This window comes from Bufo bufo, chromosome 5, assembly GCF_905171765.1.
Source record: "Bufo bufo chromosome 5, aBufBuf1.1, whole genome shotgun sequence".
Taxonomy (NCBI): Eukaryota; Metazoa; Chordata; class Amphibia; order Anura; family Bufonidae; genus Bufo; species Bufo bufo.
In genome coordinates, this window is record NC_053393.1 from 160,140,512 (window position 1) to 160,165,757 (window position 25,246).

At 41.9% G+C, this 25,246-nt stretch overlaps 1 protein-coding gene across 4 annotated transcripts in view; it reads right to left on the reverse strand.

The window, feature by feature from the left end:
• Positions 1-3,994: 3,994 nt before the first annotated feature.
• GREB1L (GREB1 like retinoic acid receptor coactivator) overlaps positions 3,995-25,246 on the reverse strand; it is a 116,922-nt gene continuing 95,670 nt past the window's right edge. For 3 of the 4 annotated variants that reach the window (XM_040431782.1, XM_040431784.1, XM_040431783.1), the window contains exons 18-34: positions 23,153-23,345; positions 21,097-21,230; positions 20,646-20,985; positions 19,109-19,224; positions 18,775-19,016; positions 17,982-18,535; positions 17,258-17,360; positions 14,042-14,197; positions 11,153-11,289; positions 9,433-9,594; positions 9,069-9,276; positions 8,817-8,985; positions 7,994-8,224; positions 7,189-7,330; positions 6,560-6,760; positions 5,253-5,391; positions 3,995-5,111 (exon numbers count right to left, since the gene is read on the reverse strand). In XM_040431782.1, coding sequence (XP_040287716.1) covers positions 4,948-5,111; positions 5,253-5,391; positions 6,560-6,760; positions 7,189-7,330; positions 7,994-8,224; positions 8,817-8,985; positions 9,069-9,276; positions 9,433-9,594; positions 11,153-11,289; positions 14,042-14,197; positions 17,258-17,360; positions 17,982-18,535; positions 18,775-19,016; positions 19,109-19,224; positions 20,646-20,985; positions 21,097-21,230; positions 23,153-23,345 — 3,391 coding nt within the window. In that variant the 3' untranslated portion in view covers positions 3,995-4,947. The remainder of the gene's footprint in view (positions 5,112-5,252; positions 5,392-6,559; positions 6,761-7,188; positions 7,331-7,993; positions 8,225-8,816; positions 8,986-9,068; positions 9,277-9,432; positions 9,595-11,152; positions 11,290-14,041; positions 14,198-17,257; positions 17,361-17,981; positions 18,536-18,774; positions 19,017-19,108; positions 19,225-20,645; positions 20,986-21,096; positions 21,231-23,152; positions 23,346-25,246) is intronic. The other variant, XM_040431785.1, reaches the window with a different exon arrangement.

The window sequence follows — 25,246 nt, forward strand, 5'->3', positions numbered from 1 at the left end:
GAGGCCCCTAAAAGATACTTCATAACTGAATTTATCCCTACAAAAAAGCATTTTCTTGAAAATTTAAAAACCGCTTTTAAACTTCTAAGCCTATATCTTTACTTTCCTAACAGCTCATAAATACTGACTTAAAAGGATAATCCCATCACAGACATTGATAGCATATTGTTAGCCTATGCCATTATTGTCAGACAGGTCCAGAACAGGACCCCCAAAGTGAAGAGTGCATCACACAAGCACAGCCACCTTCAATTCATAGCTATAGGAGATCTGAAAACAGGGAGTTATTCTGATTGCCTGATTGGAGTCGGGAAGGAATTTTTTCCCCCCTGAAGTGAGAAAAATTGGCTTCTACCTTACAGGGGTCTTTTTGCCTTCCTCTGGATGAATTTGCAGGATAACAGACTGAACTGGATGGACAAATGTCTTTTTTCAGCCTTATAAACTATGTTAGCAGTGCAAACCACTGAGCCTCCTAGAAATCCAAGGACGGGGGCTCTGGAACCGGAGCACTGGTGACAGGTGATCTTTTTACTTTTAAATCCATGCCCCCTGTATGGCAATATTACAAAGGGTTCACAGTCTCTGAAAACCCTTTTAAGTAGTCTTTAAAGGAGTAGTTTCATAATAGAATGCTATGGCCTACAACTAAGGCCTCATGCACACGACCGTTGTTGTGTTCCGTTCCGCAAAATGGGGTTCCGTGATCCGTTTTTGTTTCAGTGTGTCTTCCTTTATTTTTGGAGGATCACCAGACATGAAGGAAAGTAAAAAAAAAAAGTCTAAGTCAAGCTTGCCATGCAAACGATAGGAAAAAAACTGACGCGGACGACAATCTTGTGTGCCTCCGCGTTTTTTCACGGTCCCGTTGACTTGAATGGGTCCGCAAACAGTTTTCCGTGAAAAAAAAATAGGACAATGGGTCCGCAGAAAATCACGAAAAACGGAACAACGGACATGGAACACAACAACAGTCGTGTGCATGAGGCCTAAGGCCAAATGCACACGGCCGTGTTCCGCGGCCGAGAGCGGACCGTGGTATGCCGGGCTGGATTCCTGTTCAGAGCAGGAGCGCACGGCGTCATTGGTTGATAGGATGCCGTGCGCTTCATGCTGCCGCACTACAGTAATACACTCGTATAGTGTATTACTGTAGTGCAGCGGCGGCGTCATAGCAACCAATGACACCGTGCGCTCCTGCTCTGAACAGGAATCCAGCCCGGGATACCACGGTCCGCTCTCGGCCGCAGAACACGGCCGTGTGCATTCGGCCTAAGGCTGAGTTCTCATCAGCGTTCAGCCTTTCTGTTCTCATGCTCCGTTATAGGAGCAGGAGAATGGAAAGGACGGATTCGTCACATAACGGAGCCTACGGACCCCATAGACTATAATGGGGTTTGTTAGGTTTCCGCTCAGAAGATGATTTTGGAGCGGAGACAAAAGTGGTGCATGCAGGACTTTTGTCTCCGCTCCAAAATCATCTTCTGAGCGGAAACCTAACGAACCCCATTATAGTCTATGGGGTCCGTAGGCTCCGTTCGGCTCAGTTATGTGCAGAATCCGTCCTTTCCGTTCTCCTGCGCCTATAACTGAGCAGGAGAACGGAAAGGCTGAACGCTGATGTGAACTCAGCCTAAGACACGTCATAACATTCTGATTGGTGGGGGTCTTACTTCTACAATCCCAGTGCTCTGTTAGGCTTTTCTCCTACACAGTTTTGCTTTACAGCCCTATTGGAGTAGTGTCAAGCTGTCCCAACTTTTGGCACCTTTTCCTGACAGCAATGTGTGACAGATGTCAACTGAAGTCAAAAAGTTAATCTGCTGAGCTGGATTTTTGCTGTAGCTGAAAAGTCATTAATTCCAGTCAATTGAAACCCACACCAGTCCACAGGTAACGGCAGAGATTGATCAGTGAATTGAATCTTTACAGACCAATCGTTCAGAAAATGACCACCTGAAATCTCAAATGCATGCTCGGCTTAACTGGTTTTAATAATCGGTATGGTCCCAGCAGTCAGGTGGAAACAGGTTTAGTTCTATTTCATTAGCTTACCAAAATAAAAATGTAATTTCAAATGAACAAATTACATTTCAAGCGTTCCTGTAAACAACTTTAATACTGTGAAAAACAGTTAAATTAAATGATAAAATTAACAAATCTGCACACGTTAAAAAAAAGCATGAGGTAGACTGACTAGTGAAGCCAAATTCACCATGTTTTTAGTCAATTATATTTTAAGCAGCATATTTAAGACTTCTATTACTCCACAGAACCAATAGCAGACGCTACAGCAAAATGGGCATGACGCTGACAACAAATCTTCAGCTTACATTCATTACGGATATTTTTATCAAGCAATGCTGGTGTAAGTTATGCCATAATTACAAAGAAACATTCATCAAATTAGGCTGAGTTCACACGTCAGTTATTTCCATCAGTTGTTGTGAGACAAAACCAGATCTGGGTCAAAAACACAGAACAGGTGCAGAACTTTCCATTCTACCTCATCTCCGAGTAGGCTTCATTACGGGTGAAGACAATAACCGATGGAAATAACAGACGTGTGAACTCACCCCTAGGTTTATGCTTTTTGGCGGCAGCAACAGAGGGATACAACAAACACTGCAGGAAGGCCATTTTGACACAATACAATGTGCCCTGCAGAACAGAAGAATTTTCAAACCTTCAAATAAATTTAGTGCAAATTGAAAAACAACAAAAAAGGTTGAAAGAAAACCATACAGCTCTGCAGGAATGGCTGGCAGGACAGCTTTCCACTAATGGTTGCAGCATATTTGTAGACTACATTTATTTTAGAGGTTTATTCTCTTTTGAATCCAATCCACGCTTTGACAAAAAAAAAAAAACATAGGCTCAACACAGGAACATTAAAATAATGAAATAACGGAGCAAACATCACAACGCAGTCATTGTCACAATACAGATATATACGAATTAGTGATCTTTTGGTCTATGCAAAGGCCACTCCATTTAGTGCCAAATTCTCTTTGGAAAATCCTAGCACTGAAAGATTATACTAAACCACACTGTGACCCCTTTGTTCTTTAACAGTTCAGGAAAAAGAACATTAAGGGTCACACCTAAAAGGCAAGATCATTGTGCAGAGTAGTAAAAAAAAAAAAAAAAAACACATTTCAAAATAGACAATCTATAAAATGTGCAACAAAAATTGATGCGGTGTATGATACAAGTGTGAAAACTTTTTTTTCTAATATATTAAGTATTTTGTTCAAATTTGTAAACAATTCAGTTTTTTATGTTAACACTATTTTTCAGACACTAAATGGCTACCTGCTTTCCAAAAATGGCAAAAAAACAAACAAAACACACAAAACATCGGTATGTGAACAAAGTACAATATACAGGTTCACTCTACTTTGGTTCTGCCTGTGCACAAATAATTTCATGATAAAGGGTGATCCTCACTAAGAGGAGATGGGCTTGGCATATAAATAATATGAATTCGTAGGGACATATCAAAAGCTTAGATTGGTGGGTCTGAGCACTGAGATCCCCACCAATCTCTAGAATGAGAGGGGGGGGGGGGGGAGGCGTTTGCTTAGTGCGCCGTCTCTCCCTGCTGCATGAGATGGGCCCATAGACTTTCTACTTGGTCCATCTCACTTCCAGTCCTGTAGAAAGGAGAGAGGGCGTGCTAAGTGAGCGCTTCTCTCCCCTTGTTTTAGAGATCGTGGTGGTCTTAGAATGCAGACCTCCACTGATCTAAACTTTTGATATGTCCCTATGACATATCAAAAGTTGACTAAAAAGTACAGTTCAACTTTAATTTGGATACGTTCTATTCCTTCAATACGCCAAGCTGATATACCAGCCTATGGATAGCTATAATGGATTTTCAAAGTAGAACAAAGAATTCTGGCATATCTATAAAATTCCATTTGCTTTTGATAGCGGCATATATATATGGCACTTTTAGATCCCAAAGAACGAAGTAGGGCGACAACTGGAAGCAGGGCAGGTTGTCTAGAAGCCATATGCAGATGCTTACTGCCTTGGTCTATCCATGCCTGGATGGCACTCACTGTTTTATGCCAATTTTCAAGTATTAAAGGGGTTTTCTCATTTCAACAGATGACATTTTTCCTGTAGACAAAGCAAATACAAGACACTTACTCATGTATTGTCATTGTCCATATTGCCTCCTTTGCTGGCTTGATTCATTTTTTCATCACATTATACACTGCTCGTACTCAGGGGTTATGACCCCTTGCAATCCAGCAGTGGTGGCATACTATAGGAAAAAGCGCCGCTCTCTGGTGGCCAGGACTGTGGGAGCACGCATAGGCACACATGCGCAGCTGCCCCCAACCCCGCTACCTTATATTTGTGCTGCAGCGGTGGAAGTACCTTGTATTAACTTTCCTTACATGACAAATGTAACTTGCCGAAGAGAGAACACTTTTGAGACTTTGCTAAATAATTTGACTCCCCATTTCCCAACATTTGATACTAGAGCATAACATAAGGGGTGATTATCTGGTGCACAAATGTGTTTCTTAGTAAAGAGCAACCAGGTGCAAATGGTGGATTGTAGACTATTAATTGTGACAATCTCACATAAAATGTATGGATTGATAGAAAAACATTGTTCACAATATAAAAATACTGATACAGGAAGAGATTGTGCCGCTATCCATCATTTGGTAATAATGAACCCCTGAGAAGTCCATTGAACCACATTCAAGAAAGTCCACAGTATTATATTAAAGAAGACCAAAGCCAGTTGGGGTAACGGCTCTGTAGACTTCATTGGTCCATAAATATCCATGTCCAGAGGGCAGCTTCATCTCAGCAAGGCAAATTGAAGTATTGGAATCTAAGCCCCAACTCATTTGCACGTGTTCCATTTCACTTGTGTCAAGTCTTTATCTTGGCATATCAGAAAAGGATTTCCTTCCACCTTCAAACGTGGTGCCCAGTAAGGAAAAAGAGTGGTTTATCGTCAATACTGTTGGCAGTCTGAAATTCATCTCGCAGTCTGAACTGCCATTCATCTTCAAGCTCTAATCGTCCAATTGTTTGCCTGAGGGAGCTCCGGTCTTGACAAATAACGCAAAGAGTGGCACCTTTAAAAGTAATGGAGAATTCGTTTGTTACCATTACACCAGTCTGCCAGCAAATGAAAGAAATATACAGAATTTTGAGGGAACTGAACTGAAGCCAATTCCCAGTAGTGGCCATGCCTGAAAGAATTAAATATCACATACCTTTAAGAAACTTGAACTTCTTAAGCATTGTTGAACACACAAAGGAGTCACACAAATAGAGGAGAAGACCACTGAAATCTACTCCCTCGGTGTTCACATTCACAGAGTGTGGTCTTGAGCTCACATAACACAGTGATACCTGCAATGTAAAGCAGGAAATGAATACACACCTTGTAGACAAAGCTGTCCAGTTACCAAGCCCTTCCAGATAAGGGAGCTACAGTAAGAAAGATGGATCAGAGTAGGGCAATTTTTTTCAATTAATTACCATTTCAGGGAATACTGATTCTGATTTTGTCAGCTGTGAAATCAAAATTAGCCTCTCCCCTACGAAGGGCTAATATCGGTCCGGATGAACACTGCTGTAACGGCCAGGGCCAGAGAACCCTGATCTCAGCCATTTAACCCCCTAGATGCCATGGTCAATAGAGACTGCGGCATGTAGGCAGTTAGAGGGAGGCTGCTCCCTCCATCCCCATTGTCCCCCCCATAAACACAATCGCAGAGTACTGATGCATTGCCAGTAGGGATGAGCGAATTGACTTCAGAATAAACATCTGAAGCCGATTTGCATAAAACTTTGTTAGAATACTGTATGGAGCGGGAGTGGGCTGTGCCACTGGCAGTCTATTGGTCAGCATGTCACTGTTACAGTACTATGTTATAATGCATTGGCGTGCAATAAAAACGTGATCATACTAATGTCCTAGTGGGACTGAAAGAAAAACATTTTTTTTAAGTAAAAAAAAATAAATAAAAAGTGATGAAAACAAGACATACATGTACACATATGTGGTATTGCAGCATAAAGTTAACCTGTTGTTTATTCTGCCTGGTGAACAATATTAGAGCTCATTCACACAGCAGTTTATGGCATTGAAATTTTGGCACCGTGTTGTTCCAGAAAAAAAAAAGCCCTCATAGGCTATGGTAATGGAAAAATAAAAAGTTCTAGCTGTCTGTATGCAGTAACACAAAAACGAAAAGTACTTTAGGAATTCAAGTGACCATTTGGGTAAGGGATAAATGAGTGAACGATGGAGTCAGTGATCCAGAGAATTTCAGACTCAATCGCACATCCTATTGGAGCGGGAAATGAAGCATGCAGACTGCCACTCCATTCATTCTCTATGGGACTTCCAAACAGTAGAAAAAAAAACAGACAATTGAGATAAATTGATAATCCTCAAGTTGTGAAACAAAAAATTCAATAAAACATTTTAATTTTAGACCAAAATCGCCTGGCCCTAGGGGAAGATTCATGTGAACAGACTGTGCACCATTTGTGTCAGTATTTTTCTGTTTACCTGAGGTCCTAGATTTAAGTAGCAGTCTACAGCCAGTAATGGGTTCCTTGGATTGTTAAGAGCCTTTGGGAACAGCTTGTGAGAACTGTGTTGAAGAAACTTCTCAAGGAGGAACTGCGCAGGAGCAGCCAACAGTGTCTGCTCACTATCTGGGGCGCACACATACTGCAGAGGAGAAATAGGAACAGTGCTTTCTGTGATCTAGACAGAAGAGAAAGACCAGCTATTAATCATACAACGTGACTTAAAGGAGTATTCTGGTTGGTTCCACAGGATAGGGGATAACTATCAGATAGGTTGGGGTTCCGTACCCACATGCGTGCGCCCACTCCATTCATTGCTACGTGGGTTCTGGAGATAGCCAAGAGCTGTGCTCGACTATCTCCAGATACTTGGGTGGCCATATCCTTAGAACATAGCAAAATATTTGCAGCCGATTTTGCCACAGAACTGCATGATTTAAAAGCTACATGCGTTTTTAGCCATGGAAATGTCTGTGGATTCCACTGTCTCAATTGCATAGGTGGAAACTGTGGTGGAGACTCCCAGCATAAACTGACATGTAGGCCAATTTATATTGCAGATATTTTTACGCAGTAGGTATTAAAGTTAATCAAATTTGTTCTTACCAAAATTTTGGGCTTAACAATGAAGTCCTTGTGACCTCCCACTTGAATGTGCTTTTTCATGAGGCTGAAGTTGTTGTAGCGGCAGATGAGCAGCCCCCCACTGTTGGCTCGAAGGATAAAGTCTATATCCTCACAGAAGTATCTGAAAGAAAGAGATGGTCACTTAACAATGCAGACCGTTAATGCACTTTTACACTGCCCAAAAAAATTAATAAAAAATAATCGGGCAGAACATCGCTAATAAGCATTCGTAGGTGCTGATTACCAGATGAATAAGTGAAATGCTCGTTCATCGGGTAATAGGATCGTTCATGTGGTCACCTAAATCGTCATCGGCCGGCAGCAGATTGTGACGTCTAAACAGTTATTCTGTATGAGGATGAGGGATGGCCTTAGTGATAGCTCCTCCTCATACGGTGGAGGAGATCACTGCAAGTAAATGCAGCTTTCTCCTTCACTGATGAGCAGGGGACTTTTGGGAAGGAATTCTTCCATCTCAACAATCGTCTGCCCAATTAAGCAGTGTAATGGGGCCTCAAGACTTTAATCTTATTCACTATGGAGCTTTAAAAAAAACAGCTACTGACTTATGAACATGCGACTGGTAGCAAGACATTGCCTAATTCCATTATTTAACATCCCATCAATTTGTCAGAGCTAGAAACAAATTATCAGCAGAAAACACATGTATTTGAATCATTCATGGAATTGAAGTGGGAACGATTCCCCAAGTGGAAAAAAAACATTCTGAAGTATGAAAGCACTGGTTAGTTTGGCAGCAAATTGTCCTGTTTATGGTACTAACCTGTTGAGGTCATACTGCACGTTCTGACTCAAGTCTACGTTGAGGAGAATGAAGTCGTGAATATGACACCTGGAGAATGAACGTCTAGGGGCAGAGGAATCTAACTTGCTGTTCCATTTCTGAATCCCAAACATTGCATAGCTGGATATTTTTGGTGTGGCTTCCATGTGCTGTATGACATATTTTAGGGACACATTCCTAGAGCCACATTCGGCATCTACTGAATGGCTGCTGGTTACAAAACAGATGAGTATATTACAAATACCATCCAAAAACATATCTTGACAACATCTGGTACATATACAATACACAACCCCCCTCCTCTACCGTAGTAAGGCAAACACTTCACCAGCAATTGCATTTTTTTTACTACCTGGAACATACCCTTTGACATTTTTGTCCAAAAGCTTAGAAATATGTAAAAAGTAATGCTCACCGTATGGATCTTCCCAAATAGCTCTATATGGTGGCCTCCAGGGATAACCTTTTGACACGGACATGTGACCTCAGTGGTGTCTGCTGCAGCCAGCGACTGGTCACATCTCCGTGTTGAAATATCATAGCTGGAGGTCTGCATACAGAGACCAGCTGGAGACTGGTAAGGTGAATAATGCTCAGTTTGGTATTTTATACTATTCTAAGAATTTGGTAAAAACGTTTTAAAGGTCTGCCAATAAAATGTATTAGCTTGGTAGGACCTAGAGGCATGAGGAAAATAGTGATTAGGAGAATAAAGGTCCCAGACAAAACGTGTGTTTTATAATCTCAAAGTCTACAAAATTTGGTAGTACAATCTACTCGCACACAAAATATAGCTGCTAACCTTGACTGCTCTGGAACTTTATTATGGACGTTCCATAAAACGCACGAGTCATCCATTATGATGATGAATGGCCACACACACTGACGTTTCACCCCTACTTCTTCCATGCGATTCCTTTCCAACTCCAGGTTATGGTAAGAGAGTTCTTTAATAAGGAACCTGGAAGCTCCTACGTTAGAATAGAATTTGATATTGAAAAACACATGAAATGTAGCAACCAGATAAAGACAACAAGTGACGGCATTTACTCACCCGCTCCGGCATTGTTAAACATGCTAGGAAGCACTAGCATGATGTGGTTGGACCAGTACTTTCTGTAAAGAGGCATTTCATATTCCTTTACTACCATAATATGTAAATGATCAATGCCTTCCATCGCATGGTAAAGGTTTAATAGACCATGCTCATGACGCCCACTGGATGGGGTGAAAATTGGGCTCTTAACCATAATTGGGTTTTGCTAGAGAAAGGAGGGGAAAAAAAGGTCATTTGTTTTTTATTTTTTTTAATTAATTTTGCTGTATCCAACTACTGTTCCAGATAAATATACTTGATAAAATGCACACACGCATACACCAACTCCTCTCCAAAGAGTGAACTTCACTAAATCACTTACTGCATCAGACGCCAGGGGGAGCCGCATGCTCTCCAGATGCTTGCCCTGTTTGTTGAATACAAAATGATGCTCTTTAGATTTCGGAATGATGAAGTGAAGCTGAACCTCCTCACCGAGCACTGATGATGAGAATGTGAAGGCATGTATGGTGGAGTCAGACGTCTACAAAGGAAGAAAATGCAGAAAAGTAATTCTACTCAGCTCAGATTAAAAATGAGAACCGTTGACCCCCTTCTCCCTCCCCATCTACGAGCAAGACGCTGCACGGAAAAAAGATCAGCTGATGGCAACTTCCTCCTACAAAATCGGCTGTGTTCGTATTGGCTATCATATTGAAGGGTTGTCTGTGCACCATAATTTAATGAATCCCAGAAATCCCCTTTAAAACCACTTTCTTTCTGAGATTACTTCGTATTAGGTGAACTGCACCATTCCTGAGATCTTGGCACCGTCTCCGCCACAGATTAACAGCAGGTTGATTGGTGGTCGCTATTTATGTCCATGTACCATCCCTTATTACAGCTTTCCAAGGATGGCATGTCAGGTTGACACCCACAGTCCTTCATCTTTTGCATATATGCTTAGGCTCTGCAGGGGGTAGGCAAGGGGGTGATGCTAAACATAACAAAAGCAGATATTGAGGGGCATTTTCTAAAGTTTTTACACCACAAATGGTGGCGAAAAAATTCCCAAATTATGGCGCACGACATTTGCGACTTTTCGAGGTTCACACCACTAAAATGGGCAGGGTTTCACATGGCCCAATGGACCCTATAACTTACAACAAAAACTACCATAAGTCATAGTTGAAGTCTATGCCACCCTCTAGCTCACGTAAGCCTCATTCATGTTTTGGTCAGTGATTTCCATCAGTGGATGTGAGCTAAAACCAGGACTGGAGCCTCCACAGACATGAGGTATAAGGGAAAGATCTGCATCTGTTCTGTGTTTAGAGCCGCACCTTGTTTTGGCTCTTTCCCTGATGGAAAACACTTACGTGTGAATGAGGCTTTAGACTTCAGTTTCTGGCACACAGACTGCCAAAGTGGTGACTAATTTATTAAGAGGCATCTGCCTCTTAAAGGGGTTGTCCCATGAAAAATATTCTACAGTTTTCAAACCAGCACTTAGATCTAATTTGTTTTGTAATTACATGAAATTAAAAATTTTGCATAGCCCCTGAGTTATTCAATAAAATGTATCTGTATAGCGCCACCTGCTGTTTGTTTTCTTACTTCTTTGACCTGCTCACTGAGATGGCTGCACATGCTCAGTTTCATTCTTCAACTGCCTCCGGAGCTGTGATAGGGAGAGCATGGACACGCCTCCTGAGCTGTGAAAGGGAGAGCATGGACATGCCCCCTGAGCTGTGATAAGGAGAGCTTGGACACTCCCCCTGAGCTTCGATAGGGAGAGCTTGGACACGCCCATTATTTGTGGCAGATAAGACACTCCCCTTGTGCTGTCAGCTTGATATAAATCTAAGAGCAATGAATGGTGAGTTCTCTGGATCCATGAGAGGTACAGGGCTGGTTCTAGCTTTGTTAGAATGAGATTGCATTATACTATATGATGATTTTCATTTTTTACATTAGTCATGGGATAACCCCTTTAATAAATTAGGTGCACCTCATTCACATATGGGAATGCCAGTCTTGATAAATGTGTCTTACCATGTCCAGCAAATAACTATTGACAATACATCTAGGCTTCTCTTTACCTGAGAGGTGGAGCTGACATCCATATACTGGTGACACTGCTCACAGTGATGAAAAGTGTTGTATGATGCATATTTGGTGAGCATCACAGAAATGGTTTCACGTTTTCGGGAGTCATCATGACACAATCCTAGAAACTCTGTACAAACAAAAAACAAACGATTATAAAATTTACAGGGAAAGACTGGAATGTTTAGCTTCTGTGTGTAAAAGTTACAGAGACAGGAAGAGGCACCTGAGGAATGGGGTCTTTTTTTAAATTTACTGCTTCACTTCCGAGACCTTAGTTAGGACCCATTCAGACGGCCATAGTGCTTTGCGGATCTGCAAAACACTGATACCGGCCATGTGCGTTCCGCAATTTGCACACGGCCGCAACCATAACAGAAAATGCTTATTCTTGCGATTGGGGACAAGAATAGGACATGCATCTTTTTCTAAGAGTGGAACCACGGATGCGGACAGCACACTGTGTGCTGTCCGTATCTTTTGTGGCCCAATTGAAATAAATGGGTCTGAACGCAGATGCAGACTCCTTCATAGGCCGTCTGAATGAGCCCTTAGAGAGATGACTGGTGTACTCCTTTCCCTGTTCTTCTCTAGCAACAGATATAAATAGCATAAAATATTGTCTTTTTTCTGTAGCCCCATGGAATCTAAAGTAAATTCAGTCACTTTTTTTTAAAATAATTTCTATAGATCTACCTTAGTCCAGGATTAGAAAAACATGGCTGCCTTCTTCCAAAAACATCAGCACCCCTGTTCATGGGTTGTGTGGGGCATAGCGGTTCAGTTCCGGTGGAGTCAAGGAGAAAGAGCTGCAACCCGTTATGTTTTTGTTTTTTTATAAAAAATAAAAAAACACAAGCAGAAATGTTTTTCTGATACTGGACAAAAGCTTTAAAAGGCATTTTACTTTTAAAAACCTATCCTGAGGATAGGCCGTCAATATCTGATAGGTGGGGATCACCAATGCTCTTTAGGGTAGCTCTGGTATTGGAGCTGGTAACGGCAATGCTGCTCCCACTCACTTCAATGCAGCACTGTAGTATGCAGCATAGTCTACTGTGTAGTTCCTGCGCGAGAGCTACTGCCGGACAGCTGTTTGCCAGGTTTGTGGGACATTAGACCTCCACTAATCAGATATGGATGGCCTATCCTTGGGCCACCAATAGTAAAATCCTGGACACACAGGTTTTACTTTTATAAACAATCAGATAAGCAAAATGAGTCGGGGGTCCAAACACCACTTGTAACCACCATTGTCGCTGAGGGCCTCAAATCCATGATCTAGGTCTTCATTGGGAGTATTGGAAAGGGTCTAATATGCTCACTTGACTGTGTGCAATGGTCCCATTCATCTTTAGGTAGAGGGGCAATGTATACTTGCTCCTGCTCTCTACCTAGAATAAAAGGGCCCCAAATCCTAGTTCTCAGACAATGCGGGTAAAATCACAGATATGACCCTTGAAAGAAAAATAAGCCATACAAATGTCAATACCTGCAATGTACAGTAAAACACACAAGAGGGAGATTTCTCAAACCTGGTGTGAAGGCCGATAGCAACCATTCAGACTCCACTTCTCATTTTCCAAAGGAGCTCTGAAAAATGAAAGGTGAAATCTGATTGGTTGCTATGGGCAACTGAACCAGTTTTCCTTTACACCGGTTTTGATAAATCTCCCCCAAAGACTTTGTCACACAGATTAACAGCAATCTGGGAAGACAGGTATTAAGAGTTTACCAATATCTTTTGTTCAACCTACAAAAGCTAATAAGTTTGCGAAACGACCAGGATATATTCTGTAAGAGAGAGCCTATCAGCCGGTATCGCCATGCTCAGCATTTACACAGTTCATCCTACAACCGAGCCGTGAATTATGGCAGAGCTAAAAATAAGTGCAGACCTGGAGGTAGAAAACAAGATCAATTTTGTTTGCTGGCTAGAGGGCTCCAAATCTGAGCTCCACGTTCCTTACATGGCCTTCACAAAGATTCAAAAAAATTGTATAAGCCTGCTATTTTAGGTAAAATCTCAGTATTGGATCTTCCGATTTCCACTCACACTACTAGGATATCCCATGTAACAGACAAAATACCCTTATAGCACACTGTGAGAACTTAACTGGACTTAGGGCTAGAAAAAAAGTTGATGCTGCCCATAGGAAGCAGCCAAAATGGGTGCAACCTACTTGTACCCATCCACATTGTAACTCGCCATATCATTGATGAGGCATGTAGGGAAAGTATTGAAACAGGAGCAGGAAGGCGCGCTCCTACATACAATGCACATTTCTGCACAATGAGAACCTGAGTAATGTCCCTGACATCTCCAATTGGCGGAGAGTTGGGAGGCCCACATCAACATTAGATGATTGGCCGATCTCAGCAAAATCAGTGGGTTAGGCTGACATTATAACATGGACTGCCTGCTTAGCTGCGCACAATACAACATTCAATCCCTACCGCACCGCAATCTATTAACCTTAAATCCACAAATCTCTTAACAGGGTTTTTTTTTCTCCCCAAGCTTCTTATATTGACTACCTATCCTCAAGATAAGTCATTACTATCCGATCATTGGTGGTTCAAAATCCTGCACCCCCATGATGAGCTGTTCCCTGCAGCCTCCGGCATGGTCACTGTTCTTTGAACGGACCTGTGCTTCCAGTACAGACGCTGTAGGGGGTGTTGGACCAACAGCGATCAGATATTGATGATCATCAAAATCAGGCGCCTGAAAAAAACTCTTAATATAGTTCTGAACACGAATTGAGAAGAAACTACACGTTTTAGAAGATTTTTAGCTACAAAACACTGCAAATAATTAACAAAATGTGGAGTTTTTCCTTTATTACAATTTTTGAAAATGTATTCCCTCCTGCATGCACCTTGTTTAATTAGCAAATTCTCGGTGTAAAGACGGCTGATCTGTCTGTATTTTGGATCATGCACAGTAACGTCAAAGGGCATTTTACTGAAGACTTCAATGTCTGGCCAAAGCTCCTTTTCTGTTCCTGTTTCTTGGTCTTCCTCCTTTTCCATATCTGCAAGACAAAACAAAGTATAAATTTTCCACCAATTCAGTGATATTTCATAACTTTTGTCACTCATTCTCTAACTAAAACATGCATATATTTTTTTTTAAAAAAACCAAAAAAAAACCTGCTTTAATAAGGCTTTGTTCACATCTGCATTGGGGTTTCCATTTATAACACAAACCACACATTGTATGCATTCAGAGGTTCACGAGGTGTTGGGTTGTGTCTGTTAGTGTTAGTGACCACTGTTATCATGATTTTCATTAATTCTGTGGGCAGTAGTTCTGCAGAACTACCTAAAAGATGGTGGCAGCGCCTATGTTTATCCTATTTTATTATCAAATGTGAAGAAAGCCTTAAAAATGATGTATTACTGCTAAAATAGCAAATGCCCTGGAATATTTTTTTGCAAAGACATAAGCAGTGCCCAACAGACCCTAATGATTTAGATAGGATTTGATAAGAACTGTGCTGTATGCAACACAATACAGTCATTCCCGTCTGATACACTGGATCGGTCACAAAAACTCTGAAGTGACCCTCCAACACAAACATGAACATAACCTAATGTCTGCAATCCCCAACATTAAAATCGCTGCACCAAGAAGGACAAGCCGTAAGGTTATGCACATCGAGGAAGTGGCGCGTATCGTTAAGATCTGCAGATCAAGCACATTTTTAAGCACCTAGCTCTAATCTGTGGCATGTGGGAGCGACATATAAGCCAAATTGAAAGCAAAAGTGTTTTAGCCGCATGAACCCTTAAAAACTGTACCAAGACGTGTGGGATGATTGGGTGATGCCTCCTGTTGGTCGATGTGCCAGTTTATCACCAACGGGCAGCACATCGTGCGGCCCCATAGAAATGAATGGGTCCGCCATTCCATTCCGCAAAATGTGGAACAGAATTGCGGACGTGTGAATGGACCCTTAAAGCTGCGTGTCCTTGTGGTTGGAGGTGCACAGAGACGAACCTCAGATAAACTGATTAGAAGAATGATGTATAGTGATCCAATCTGGGAAGAAAGGGATAAAAAAAAAAAAAAAACACAATCTCTTAACAAGCTCTGCCTCTTATGCCACCAGATGTGAGGCAGCTATCCTACAAGTCACTGTTCAACCCTTTAAATAGGCCTTGAGACATGACTCTGATATTAAATAAGCCAGCATCTCATCTGCAGACAGCTGTTTCAGGGTTATTGCCCCTCATGAGTACCTCACAGTAGCCCCCAAATCCTGACTTAGGCCTCTCACACCGATTAGGGGCAATCAACCCAACACAGCTGTCTGCAGATGAGGTGCTGGCTTATTTATCATCCAAGTCATGTCTCAAGGCCTAATTAAAAAGTCGAACATTGACTTATAGGATAGCTGCCTTACATCTGGTGGCATTAGGGGCAGAGCTTGCTACGAGCTCATTTGCATCCCTTCCCTCCCAGAATTTCAGAAGAGCGTGTATGGCCTATAAGTCTCCTCACGCAGATTAAGGCGCTGTCTCCCCAAGGAGAGATAGTACCCCTGTGATCCATTCTGTACTGCAAGTGAAATTGGACATCACATCCCAAACCTAGAATGGCAAACACTGTCTACACAAACCATCAGAAGGCGTTTGCACATTAGGCTACAAGCCAGACGTCCAGCTACAGGTGTTCCATTGATCTCACGGCAACACTCTCAAGGCTATCATGGCACACAATAAGATGGCAATGGAGGCTGTAATGAAGGTCTGTCCTCTTCAGTGATGAGTCTCGCATTTTGTTTTGGACACGAAAGCCGGAGATTGAACTGGAGACCACACAAAGGACTGTCACACCATCCCAATCCTGTTCTGGTCTTGGTTGGCATAATGTATGGTAGCTAGACCCCTCTAATCTTCATTTTGGGGACACAGCTCAGCGTTACATTGATGTGATTGTGAAGCCAGTGGAATGGGCTATTTTGCCAAGAGTCCCAAGACATGTTTATTAACAGGACAACACCAAGCTTCATGTTGCCCGTACTACTGTGAGCAGCCTGCATGTCCTAAATGTGCTACCATGGCCTGCAATCTCCGGACTAGTGTCATAATGAGCACATCTGGGAAGTCATTGGTCTGCAATTACAAAGGGAGCTGCCAGCAACGGATCTTGGTGCTTCTGGTGCCAACGTGCATTCAGCAAGGCAGATCATTCAGACAACCATTAATAACCTCATTGATGACATGTAAGTGCGTGTATTTCTTCGTATGGTGCTCATACTTGATACTGAATAAACAAAGTTGTCTTTATTATTTAAATTTTTTCTCATTTGCATATCATTAATATGTCTATCAAACTTGTGATTTCCATTATTCCATGACTTTTCCTTCTTGGTGTGGAGGAGTGTATTTGTGACCATGACCATTTAAAACTAACAAAAAACAATAGTTTCAACATGAACTCTGTCCAGATAATTATCAATACCACTATTGTGGTTCAGGATGCTAATCTGTGTATTACTAGCTGCATACGGCTCATTGTAGCATCTGTATTATAATCAGGACATCCAGACTGCAGTTCTTGTAGTCAAAGTTTTCCGCAGTGGGTGCACCCAGATTTTCATCTCTCAGTTCTGATGTGGGAGATCTGCAGCATTCCCGTGCGGCGGCCACTTCTGGGATCATACGCTGTATATTGGGCATGTGATCCTAGCCTAGATTTAGAAACCACAGCACGTATGGGTCTGAATCTCTCGCTACAGTGCCAACTTCAGATTCAGACGTGTCCATGCGCTGCAGGTTTTAACGCCAGGCTAGATTCACATGCCCAATTTATGGCACGTGTTCCCAGAATTGGCCGCAACACCGGATTGCACCGCAACCTGGATAACCCCTTTAAAATGACATTGGATTTGCTGACGAATAGACTGACTATAGTGGCATACAGCTGCCTGTGTATAAAGAGTATCTTACCCGTTATTCCTTTCTTCACTATTATATTTTTTCATCTAAATCAATGTTATCCTGTAGGTTTGCTTTATTGTGCAATTCTGAATTTATGTATTTCCATACCCAAAAATCTGACTATTTACGGATATTTAAATCCCTACCTGCATTTATTTCCTCTTCATCATAGACATCTACTTCCAGAAGCCGAATCAACATGCGATACAGGATCCTGAGGAACTGCAAGTAGGCACCAGTCTTGCCAACCTTTTAAAAAAAAAAAGAAAAGAAAACAGAGTTAAAACCTACAAAAACAATATATTTACAGTACATCGCACACATGTTAACACTCCCTGCAACTGTTACATGTTACAGTCTGCATGAGTTTTAAAGGGATCTGTCTGCCAGCCCTGTGCTCTGGTGAAATCTCGCGCAGTTCAGCATTTGGCGCAAGCGCGGTGAGGAAACTGGCAGCCTGCAAGCGTCTTTTCCTCACCACGCCTGTGCCGAATGCTGAACGGCGCGAGATTTCACCAGATCACAGGGCTGGCAGACAGATACGAGCGCTGGCTGGCCCTGTCAATCAGGACTTGGAGGGAGGCGACAAAGGTGGGAGAACGGAGCCTCTAGGAGCAGGAACAATGCCGCCCCACTCCCCCCCCCCCGCCCCCACTCCTGGAGGACAATTAGCATATTATAAAAGTTAGATTTCTGGAGTAACGGGGGCATAGATAAAAGTAGGAATAGGCTAGTTAGGTTTAGCTGACATTAGCACATCGCTAATGTCAGCTAGCTTAATAGGGTTAATTCTGGTGACTGAAACCCTTTAAAGCCTCAGAAAGGTATCAAAATCTGATATGTGCAATCAAATGATTTGTGAGCAATAACCTGTGGGGGTCCAGTCAGGAGTAGACGACGTGGATGAACAGTCCTTGTTCCCGCAGGCTCACTTGGGTTTATAAAATCAGCATGATGCTGTCTGGCTGTTGTCCACTGCCTGTAATATAGCGATTGTTCTTCACTGCTCAAGTCTTTAGAAATGATAGGTCTTAATGATCTTGACCAACTGACATCAGCATGGGGCAAGAGAGAAATTGTAGAGGGAGTTTGTCCATGTTTATGAGAAGCCAAAAGGTTATAAGTAGCCCTCGATAGAACCACAATACGGGGTAAAGCCAAGTTCAACGTCCTGTTTTTGTTCCCATAATGGTGACTCCACTGGTAGGCTTGTGATGACGAGGAGGAGAGTTTGGACGTTGTGCTGCTGGCCATTTGTGTTCCAAGAGAATCACATTCTGGTTTAAAATCGCTGGCTGTGGAATTTGGGTAAGTGCCTTCATCCACTGAGCTATTTGCCATATTGTGGAAGTCATGGTTTGTTGGCTGTCTCTGAGTTTCTTCAGCGGCACTAGAGGAACTAACGCCATTCTCCGCAATGGACCCTGTATAAAAAGACAATCACCAAGGTAAGAGATCCAAAATAACCTGTTAAAGACCTTTTCAATCTAAGGAACCAGAAGGCATTTAAAAAATAAAATAAAAAAAATTATTTTACCATGAGTTACTGTTGAACTTGATTTACCATTAGTTTCTGATGAACATTATGAAAGAGTGGAAGGACATGTAAACACCAAAAAAAACATATTTTTGTTACTGAAAAGACAATTTTTAAAAATCTAACCTGAAGCTCCTGTGACTTCACTGCCATTACTCTGAGGTCTGTCTAGATCTATGAACAGCTCATCGGAGTCATTCTCTGTAGAATTAACTTTAATGTCTTTATCACTTAAATCTAGAACAGTCGTGGGCTCTCTGATGACTTCTTTGGATACATAGCAACATGCCAGGCCAATTTCCTGTTCCAATGCCGTTCGGGTTAGAAAGCTGGAGTCAATCAGTCGTAGATCACAGTATTTTAGAGATCTGAAGCACAAAATTAACAGCATATTTACTACACAAAACAAAAAAGGATTTCTATTTGCAAATTAAAAATATTAATAATGAAATGCACCTACCTCGGGAAAGTTTCTCCCAGGGGATCCTTGCCTGTGAGAAATAAAATACAAGGTAGGCCTTCAAGATCCTTATACGTTCTAGGAACCCAGTCTTCTTGATCACATCCCCTCCATACCTTTCAACAAACCAGTGGTAACATGAGTAAATCATAAAATCTAAAGCAGCTATAAAAAAAACATTACTTTATGATGCAGTCTAGCACTGAAGACTGAGCAAGTGCTTCCAAAGAGGTATCAATGCTGTAATCTAGTCTCCAGTGTGTTAGGCCTCATTCACACAAACGTGGTCCGGGAAACCCCGGCCTCCCGTCCTGCTGAGTACACGAGCGCACGGCGTTCGATGAGTGTATTACTGTACAGCGATGGCGACACGAAGCGCACGGCGTCATCGCAACCAACGACATCGTGCGCTCGCGCACTCAGCAGGACGGGTTTTCATGTAACGTGGTCAGTGAAAATCCACATATGTGTGAATGAGGCCTTAAGTGAGAAGATGCATTAAAGGGAACCCTCAGCTACCATCGCATTACACAATGCTCGTTTCCATGGTTACGACCACCCTGCAATCCAGCAGCAGTGGCCGTACTTGCACACTATATATGCAAGCACGACCACCAATGCTGCATTGAAGGGTGGTCGTAATCATGGAAGAGCGCATCAAAGGAAGCAATATGGACAATCACAATACATTAGTAAGGGGCTTGTATTAACTTTCTCTACATGATGAAGGTCAATCGCTGAAGTGAGACATCCCCTTTTAAGTGTTTTTATAGTTTATGAGAATTTGCTGGTGGCATTTTTTTTTTGTTTTATTGCATTTGTAACCTTATTTTCAAGAGAGTGTAAAAATGCCTATGAGACAAGCCTATGAAAATATTAATGTGAAAAATATAATTTTGGAGAAAAAAAAAAAAGCCACAAACAATAAAAATGTCAAACCAAAAATACTGTACATGTAAACTTTTCACTAATTTGCTTGACTTTCACATCTGACTGCAGTGTTTTTTTTTTGTTTTTTTTATAAAGAAAAGTAAACTCCCATAAAAGTGAATTAAGGGGTGGCCATGCTTGCATGGTGCACACTCGTTCACTTTGGGGGCCCTGTTCTAGAGATTGGTGCGTGTCCCAGAGGTCACATACCAGCAGTGTGCAAGTTAGGCCAAGCAAGCATTGCACCACTGTCCATTTTCAAATATTTTTTTTTATACGCAGGAAGATCTTCAAAATCAGTGCGTTGTATCAATGAAGGCATTACTCATAGCTGCTGATCATATATTAAAGTGCTTCCTGCGTATAAAAAAAAAATATTAACAAATGGACAGTGGCGCAATGTGTATAACTCTCCCATTTTTAATATTTGTCAAATTTGGTGCCTAGACAAGACTTCTACTCTTGGGATAGGCAGCAAGATGCAAATCCTTTGCTAGATGACCAAGACTGAACATAGCAATGTCACTGATATCGTGACTTTGCGTTTGGCTTTTATCTAATCAAGTTAGTATGACACTTTTCATATAAATATAATAAAAATCCTCACCTTTAATCTGGTAACAAAGTGCTTCGCAACACAGAGTTCGGAGGCTGGATTACCGAGCAGCGCTTCAAAGCGATACTGCAACCCCAGCTTATCTCTTACTTCCTGAAGTCTTTCCTTAGCCAACATTGCTAGTTGTACTGAAGGAACCCGGATAAGGAGCATGTGACCCTGTCCACTTTTGTCCTTTCCAGGGGAGCTGAGGAGGTCATCCATGATGCTCAGCGTCTCCGGTGTGGTGTGATCTCTGAGCGACGCCATGGTGGTTAGAGCCATGAGAGCTTCACAATACTGCTGAATGAGGAGGTAGCATCGTATCACCATGCTGTGTAACCTCGGGTACCTACAATAAAAGATTTAGATTTTATTCCTAAAAAAAAAGTTAGCTGGTCCTGGTTGTGTCTGCGTGTTTTCTATCTGTATACCAATGTTATCAGTCTATCATATTCATCACCTTTCCAAAAGGGTGTTCACCATTTTCTCAAATGTTTCATCACATCTCAGAAGGGGACTTGTTATGCCCCACTGGAGAGATCTACTGTATTCATTGATGCCAAAGTAAAGTTTGTCCTCATTGGCAACGTCCTCCTAGAAACAAAAAGACAAATGACATTAAGAAACTCAAATGGAATTAAACAAACATTTTATCTATGGGACAAAAACTTTACTGAAACATAGATCTTGTATTGTGTGAATGGATGCTTGTTGTAGCAGTAACTACGGCATAACTGCATCCAAATTGCGCTGAGACAGCATCCTAAGGGTACTGCCACACTTCCAGGGTTTTTTTTTATGCAGTTTTTGAAGCCAAAACCAGGAGTGGATTGAATAAAAGCAGAGAAGTCATATCTGTCCTGTATACTTCCCATCCTTTTTATGATTTGCATCCGATTTTGGCTTCAAATACTGCATCAAAGCCTGAATGTGCACATGATGGATTTTGAAAACACACCGATTTTCTGAGCAGTTTTAGTGCCATGTTTTTTCAGCTTCCCATTCTTTACAATAGGATATTCAGTGCAGATTCCTATCCAAAATAGAGCATGTTTCTTTCTTTTTTTTTCACGCTGAAAAAAAACAGCATCGAAAAAGAAGCAAAGTTCTTCCTCCCATTGAAATGAATGGGAGGCTTTTTAGAGGCATTTTTGGTGAAGATTCTGGGCGGAAAACAAGTGAAAAACAGCTCCAAAAAAATGCTGTGTGAACTTAGGGTCTTTTTATACAGGTTGGTTTCAGCCCTGAACGAATGCTGATAGACAACATAAGTTAAATAGGACCTTTCACCGCTCCACACATATTTGTTTTAATAGCTATATGCATTCACCATGTAATAACAATTCTGGAGCATCTATTGTTATGTCTCTATGTTGTGCCATTCCTCTATTATTCCTGCTACAAGTTATGAATGAATTGCTAGCAGTCTGCAGTAAGGGTACAGAGGGGAGGTAATCAGTTGGGGGTGTGTCCCTGCACAGACTGAAAATGGCAGCACTGATTGGATAGAGTGAGTCTGTGCAGGGACACCCCCCCAACTGGTTACCTCCCCACTGTACCCTTACTGCTGGCAATTAATTCATAACTTCTAGTGGGAATAATAAAGGAATGGCACAACATAGAGCCGTGAGAATAGATGTTCCAGAATTGTTATTACATGGGGAATACATGAAGCTATTAAAACAGACATGTCAGGAGCGGTGACAGGTCCTCTTTAATCAGTGCCATCGTTTGTACGATCCCCACACAGTTTGATTATTGTCATCATCACATTCCTCGTTTACACAAAGATATACTGTCCACAAACCATTATTTTTTATACTAAGATATAGATGGTATTGTGATCTGCTTTCTCGTTTCATTGCTGGGGTGTCTAGGCACATACATTTTCATATTATTTTGAGAAAGCATGCCGTTAGGGTTGGAAAAAAAAAAAAATTCCAACAGGTATTAGTTTTCCATGCTCAGGCAGTGTATTGCATCTCTTCTTTTACACTGTATGGCATAAGTGTAAAAGGGTTATGCGCATTTTCTCTGCCCCTTTTATGTTATGCTGAAAATCTTTCCACTGGGCCAGTGCTGCGCTCCCCAATGTAATCAGGTTGCAGCCACTTCTGGATCACGCGCTTCACATTTGGCATGTGATTCTATGACGGTTACAACTCGCAATGTACATGGGTTGTGCCTGTATGATCAGTCAGCCCTTGCCATTGACTGATTACAGTGGAAGAGGCTGCTTGACTGCGCAGGCACAACCCACGTACATCACATGTTGTAGCTGGGATCGGATCACATGCCAAATCTAGGAAGTGGCTGCAACCGGATTACACCGGGGAGAGCAGCCCTGGCCCAGTAGTCACTGTTAAAGGGTTTAATCACATGAAGGTAGGGGAACAATAAGAAATAAAAACATAAAATAAAATACAGATAACCCAATTAATATGCCAAAATATTAGCTTAGCCAGGATATGCTTTTCAGTCACAACCTTGTTCCAGCTATGGCACAAGTCCCTTACCACCAAGTCTGGATGAATCCAATGCACCTCATTGCCGGAGCCGATTTTAGACTGTTGTGTCTGTAAGGCGTAAGGGAAGGCACTAACTTGTAGCACAATGAGATTCAGAGCCTCCTGCACGTCACAACTATTAATAATCCGGTCAGAAAGCCCCTGACTTGGATCTCCATGAGGCAAAGTCCCCGACAACGCACTGAAAAGAAATAATGGGTTATTACAAGGATTGCAGATACAGACATCATTAGCAAACAGCTTTTATGTTACAATGAACACAATCAACTGCACGTAGCAAATATTAACAAAACTTTATGAATATGAGTCTATGCACTAAATAAAAATATCATATGACAAATTGTGATACCAAGTTTCATTTAGTGCAGAATAAAAGTGGCTCCCACAATCACCACCGGACTTGTCTACGAGAAGACGCTGGTGTTCCCAGGCATTGTTAGCTGAATCTCAGTAAGTAGTTCGGACCTTGAGATCTCAGTAGTTAAAAGGTTTTTCTGAGATTTTTATACTAATGACCTTCCCTCTGAGTCTGAATAGGTCATCAGTATCTGATCAGTGGGGGTCCGGCACCCAGGACCCCCACCGATCAGCTGTTTTGAGAAGGCATCACTGCCTTCTCAAAGCTCATCAAGCACAGAGCCATACATTGTACAGTGGTAGTGCTTCGTATCGCGCTGAGATGCCCCGAAACCATGTGACACATTAGAGTGTCATCACTCTGCCTAGGAAAAGCTGCGTCGGGGGTCCCGGGTGTCAGACCCCCACTGATCAGATACTGATAACCCAGTATAAAAATCTCGGAAAGCCCCTTTAATTGGTCGACAAGAGGGAGCACAAAGGCAGAGATGCGCTGAAATTAAGCACAACGCAGGAAGGCTGAGCGGCATGAGCCTATGCCACTCTATGCTCTGCTTGTTTTTGGGTGGGGCCCTTAGTCACTTTGTGGATGATGGGTCATGGGTAGCTCCATTAGGCTAATTTCAGACAAGTGTGTCCACTGTGGAAAAAAAAACCTCCACATGGGAGAATGATTTCCCAACCTCAGAGCTACTGAATTGTACTGACATAATGCAGTCAGTACAATGCAACAGATCCAAGGTCAGGCAGGGACACACAGCATTATAAAATCACTATAATGCCGTGTGGTTCTGTGAAAGGAGCAGTGTCCCACACAGAGCGTGTTTCCCCACAGTGGACATGCTAGTCTGAAATTAGCCTTGATGTATGGGTGGTGGTGGGCCTTCTAAGTTTATGGGGTTGTGGAGGGTGCCATCAGCCAGTATATAAGAGGTGGTGGGTCGGCAGCCACCACACAGATGACATGTGGCTCTGGTGTGGCAAAAGCCTAAGGTTCAAATGAATTGAGTTTTCTCTAGTGCCGACTGTTAATGACCATGCGGTTTTAGGTACATTTATATTGTGCAATGATCTAAAAATGTTTTAGGACCCAATAAGGCTCTGTAGGTTTTCTATAAAACTGAAGGGTGGACCCCATGGTACTCTAGGTTACCTTTATTGGGGACATTTTGTGGGCCTGGCCATGAGTGTGGTCAGTCTCCTTATTGTACAGGTATAATATCAGCATAGGAACCCGTTGCAATGAGTTTGCCTGGTCCTGGGCTCTCACAATTTGATCTAGATGTGCTCCAACTGCACATTTAAAGACAGTAGTAAGAAAACGTAACATTATTAAATAATTTTTCCATATATGTTGGTGCCCACAGAATACTACTTTTTATCTTGGAAATGGAAAATATTTAGCAAAAATGAGTCTTTGTAATCAGATGAACAAAATACTGTGGGGGTTATTTATCAAACTGGTGTAAAGTAGAAAAGGCTTAGTACCCATAGCAACCAATCAGATTCCTCCTTTCATTTTCCAAAGAAACTGTCCAAAATGAAAGGTGTAATCTGATTGGTTGCTGTGGGCAAATACGCCAGTTCTACTTTACACCAGTTTGATAAATGACCCCCTGTATACTTTAGAAGCCAATTAGACTTCTACAGGAGTAAAAAACTTCATCAACAGGAAATCTCAAAATCTTGCTGACACATGGACCCAGATTTACGAATATATATTAG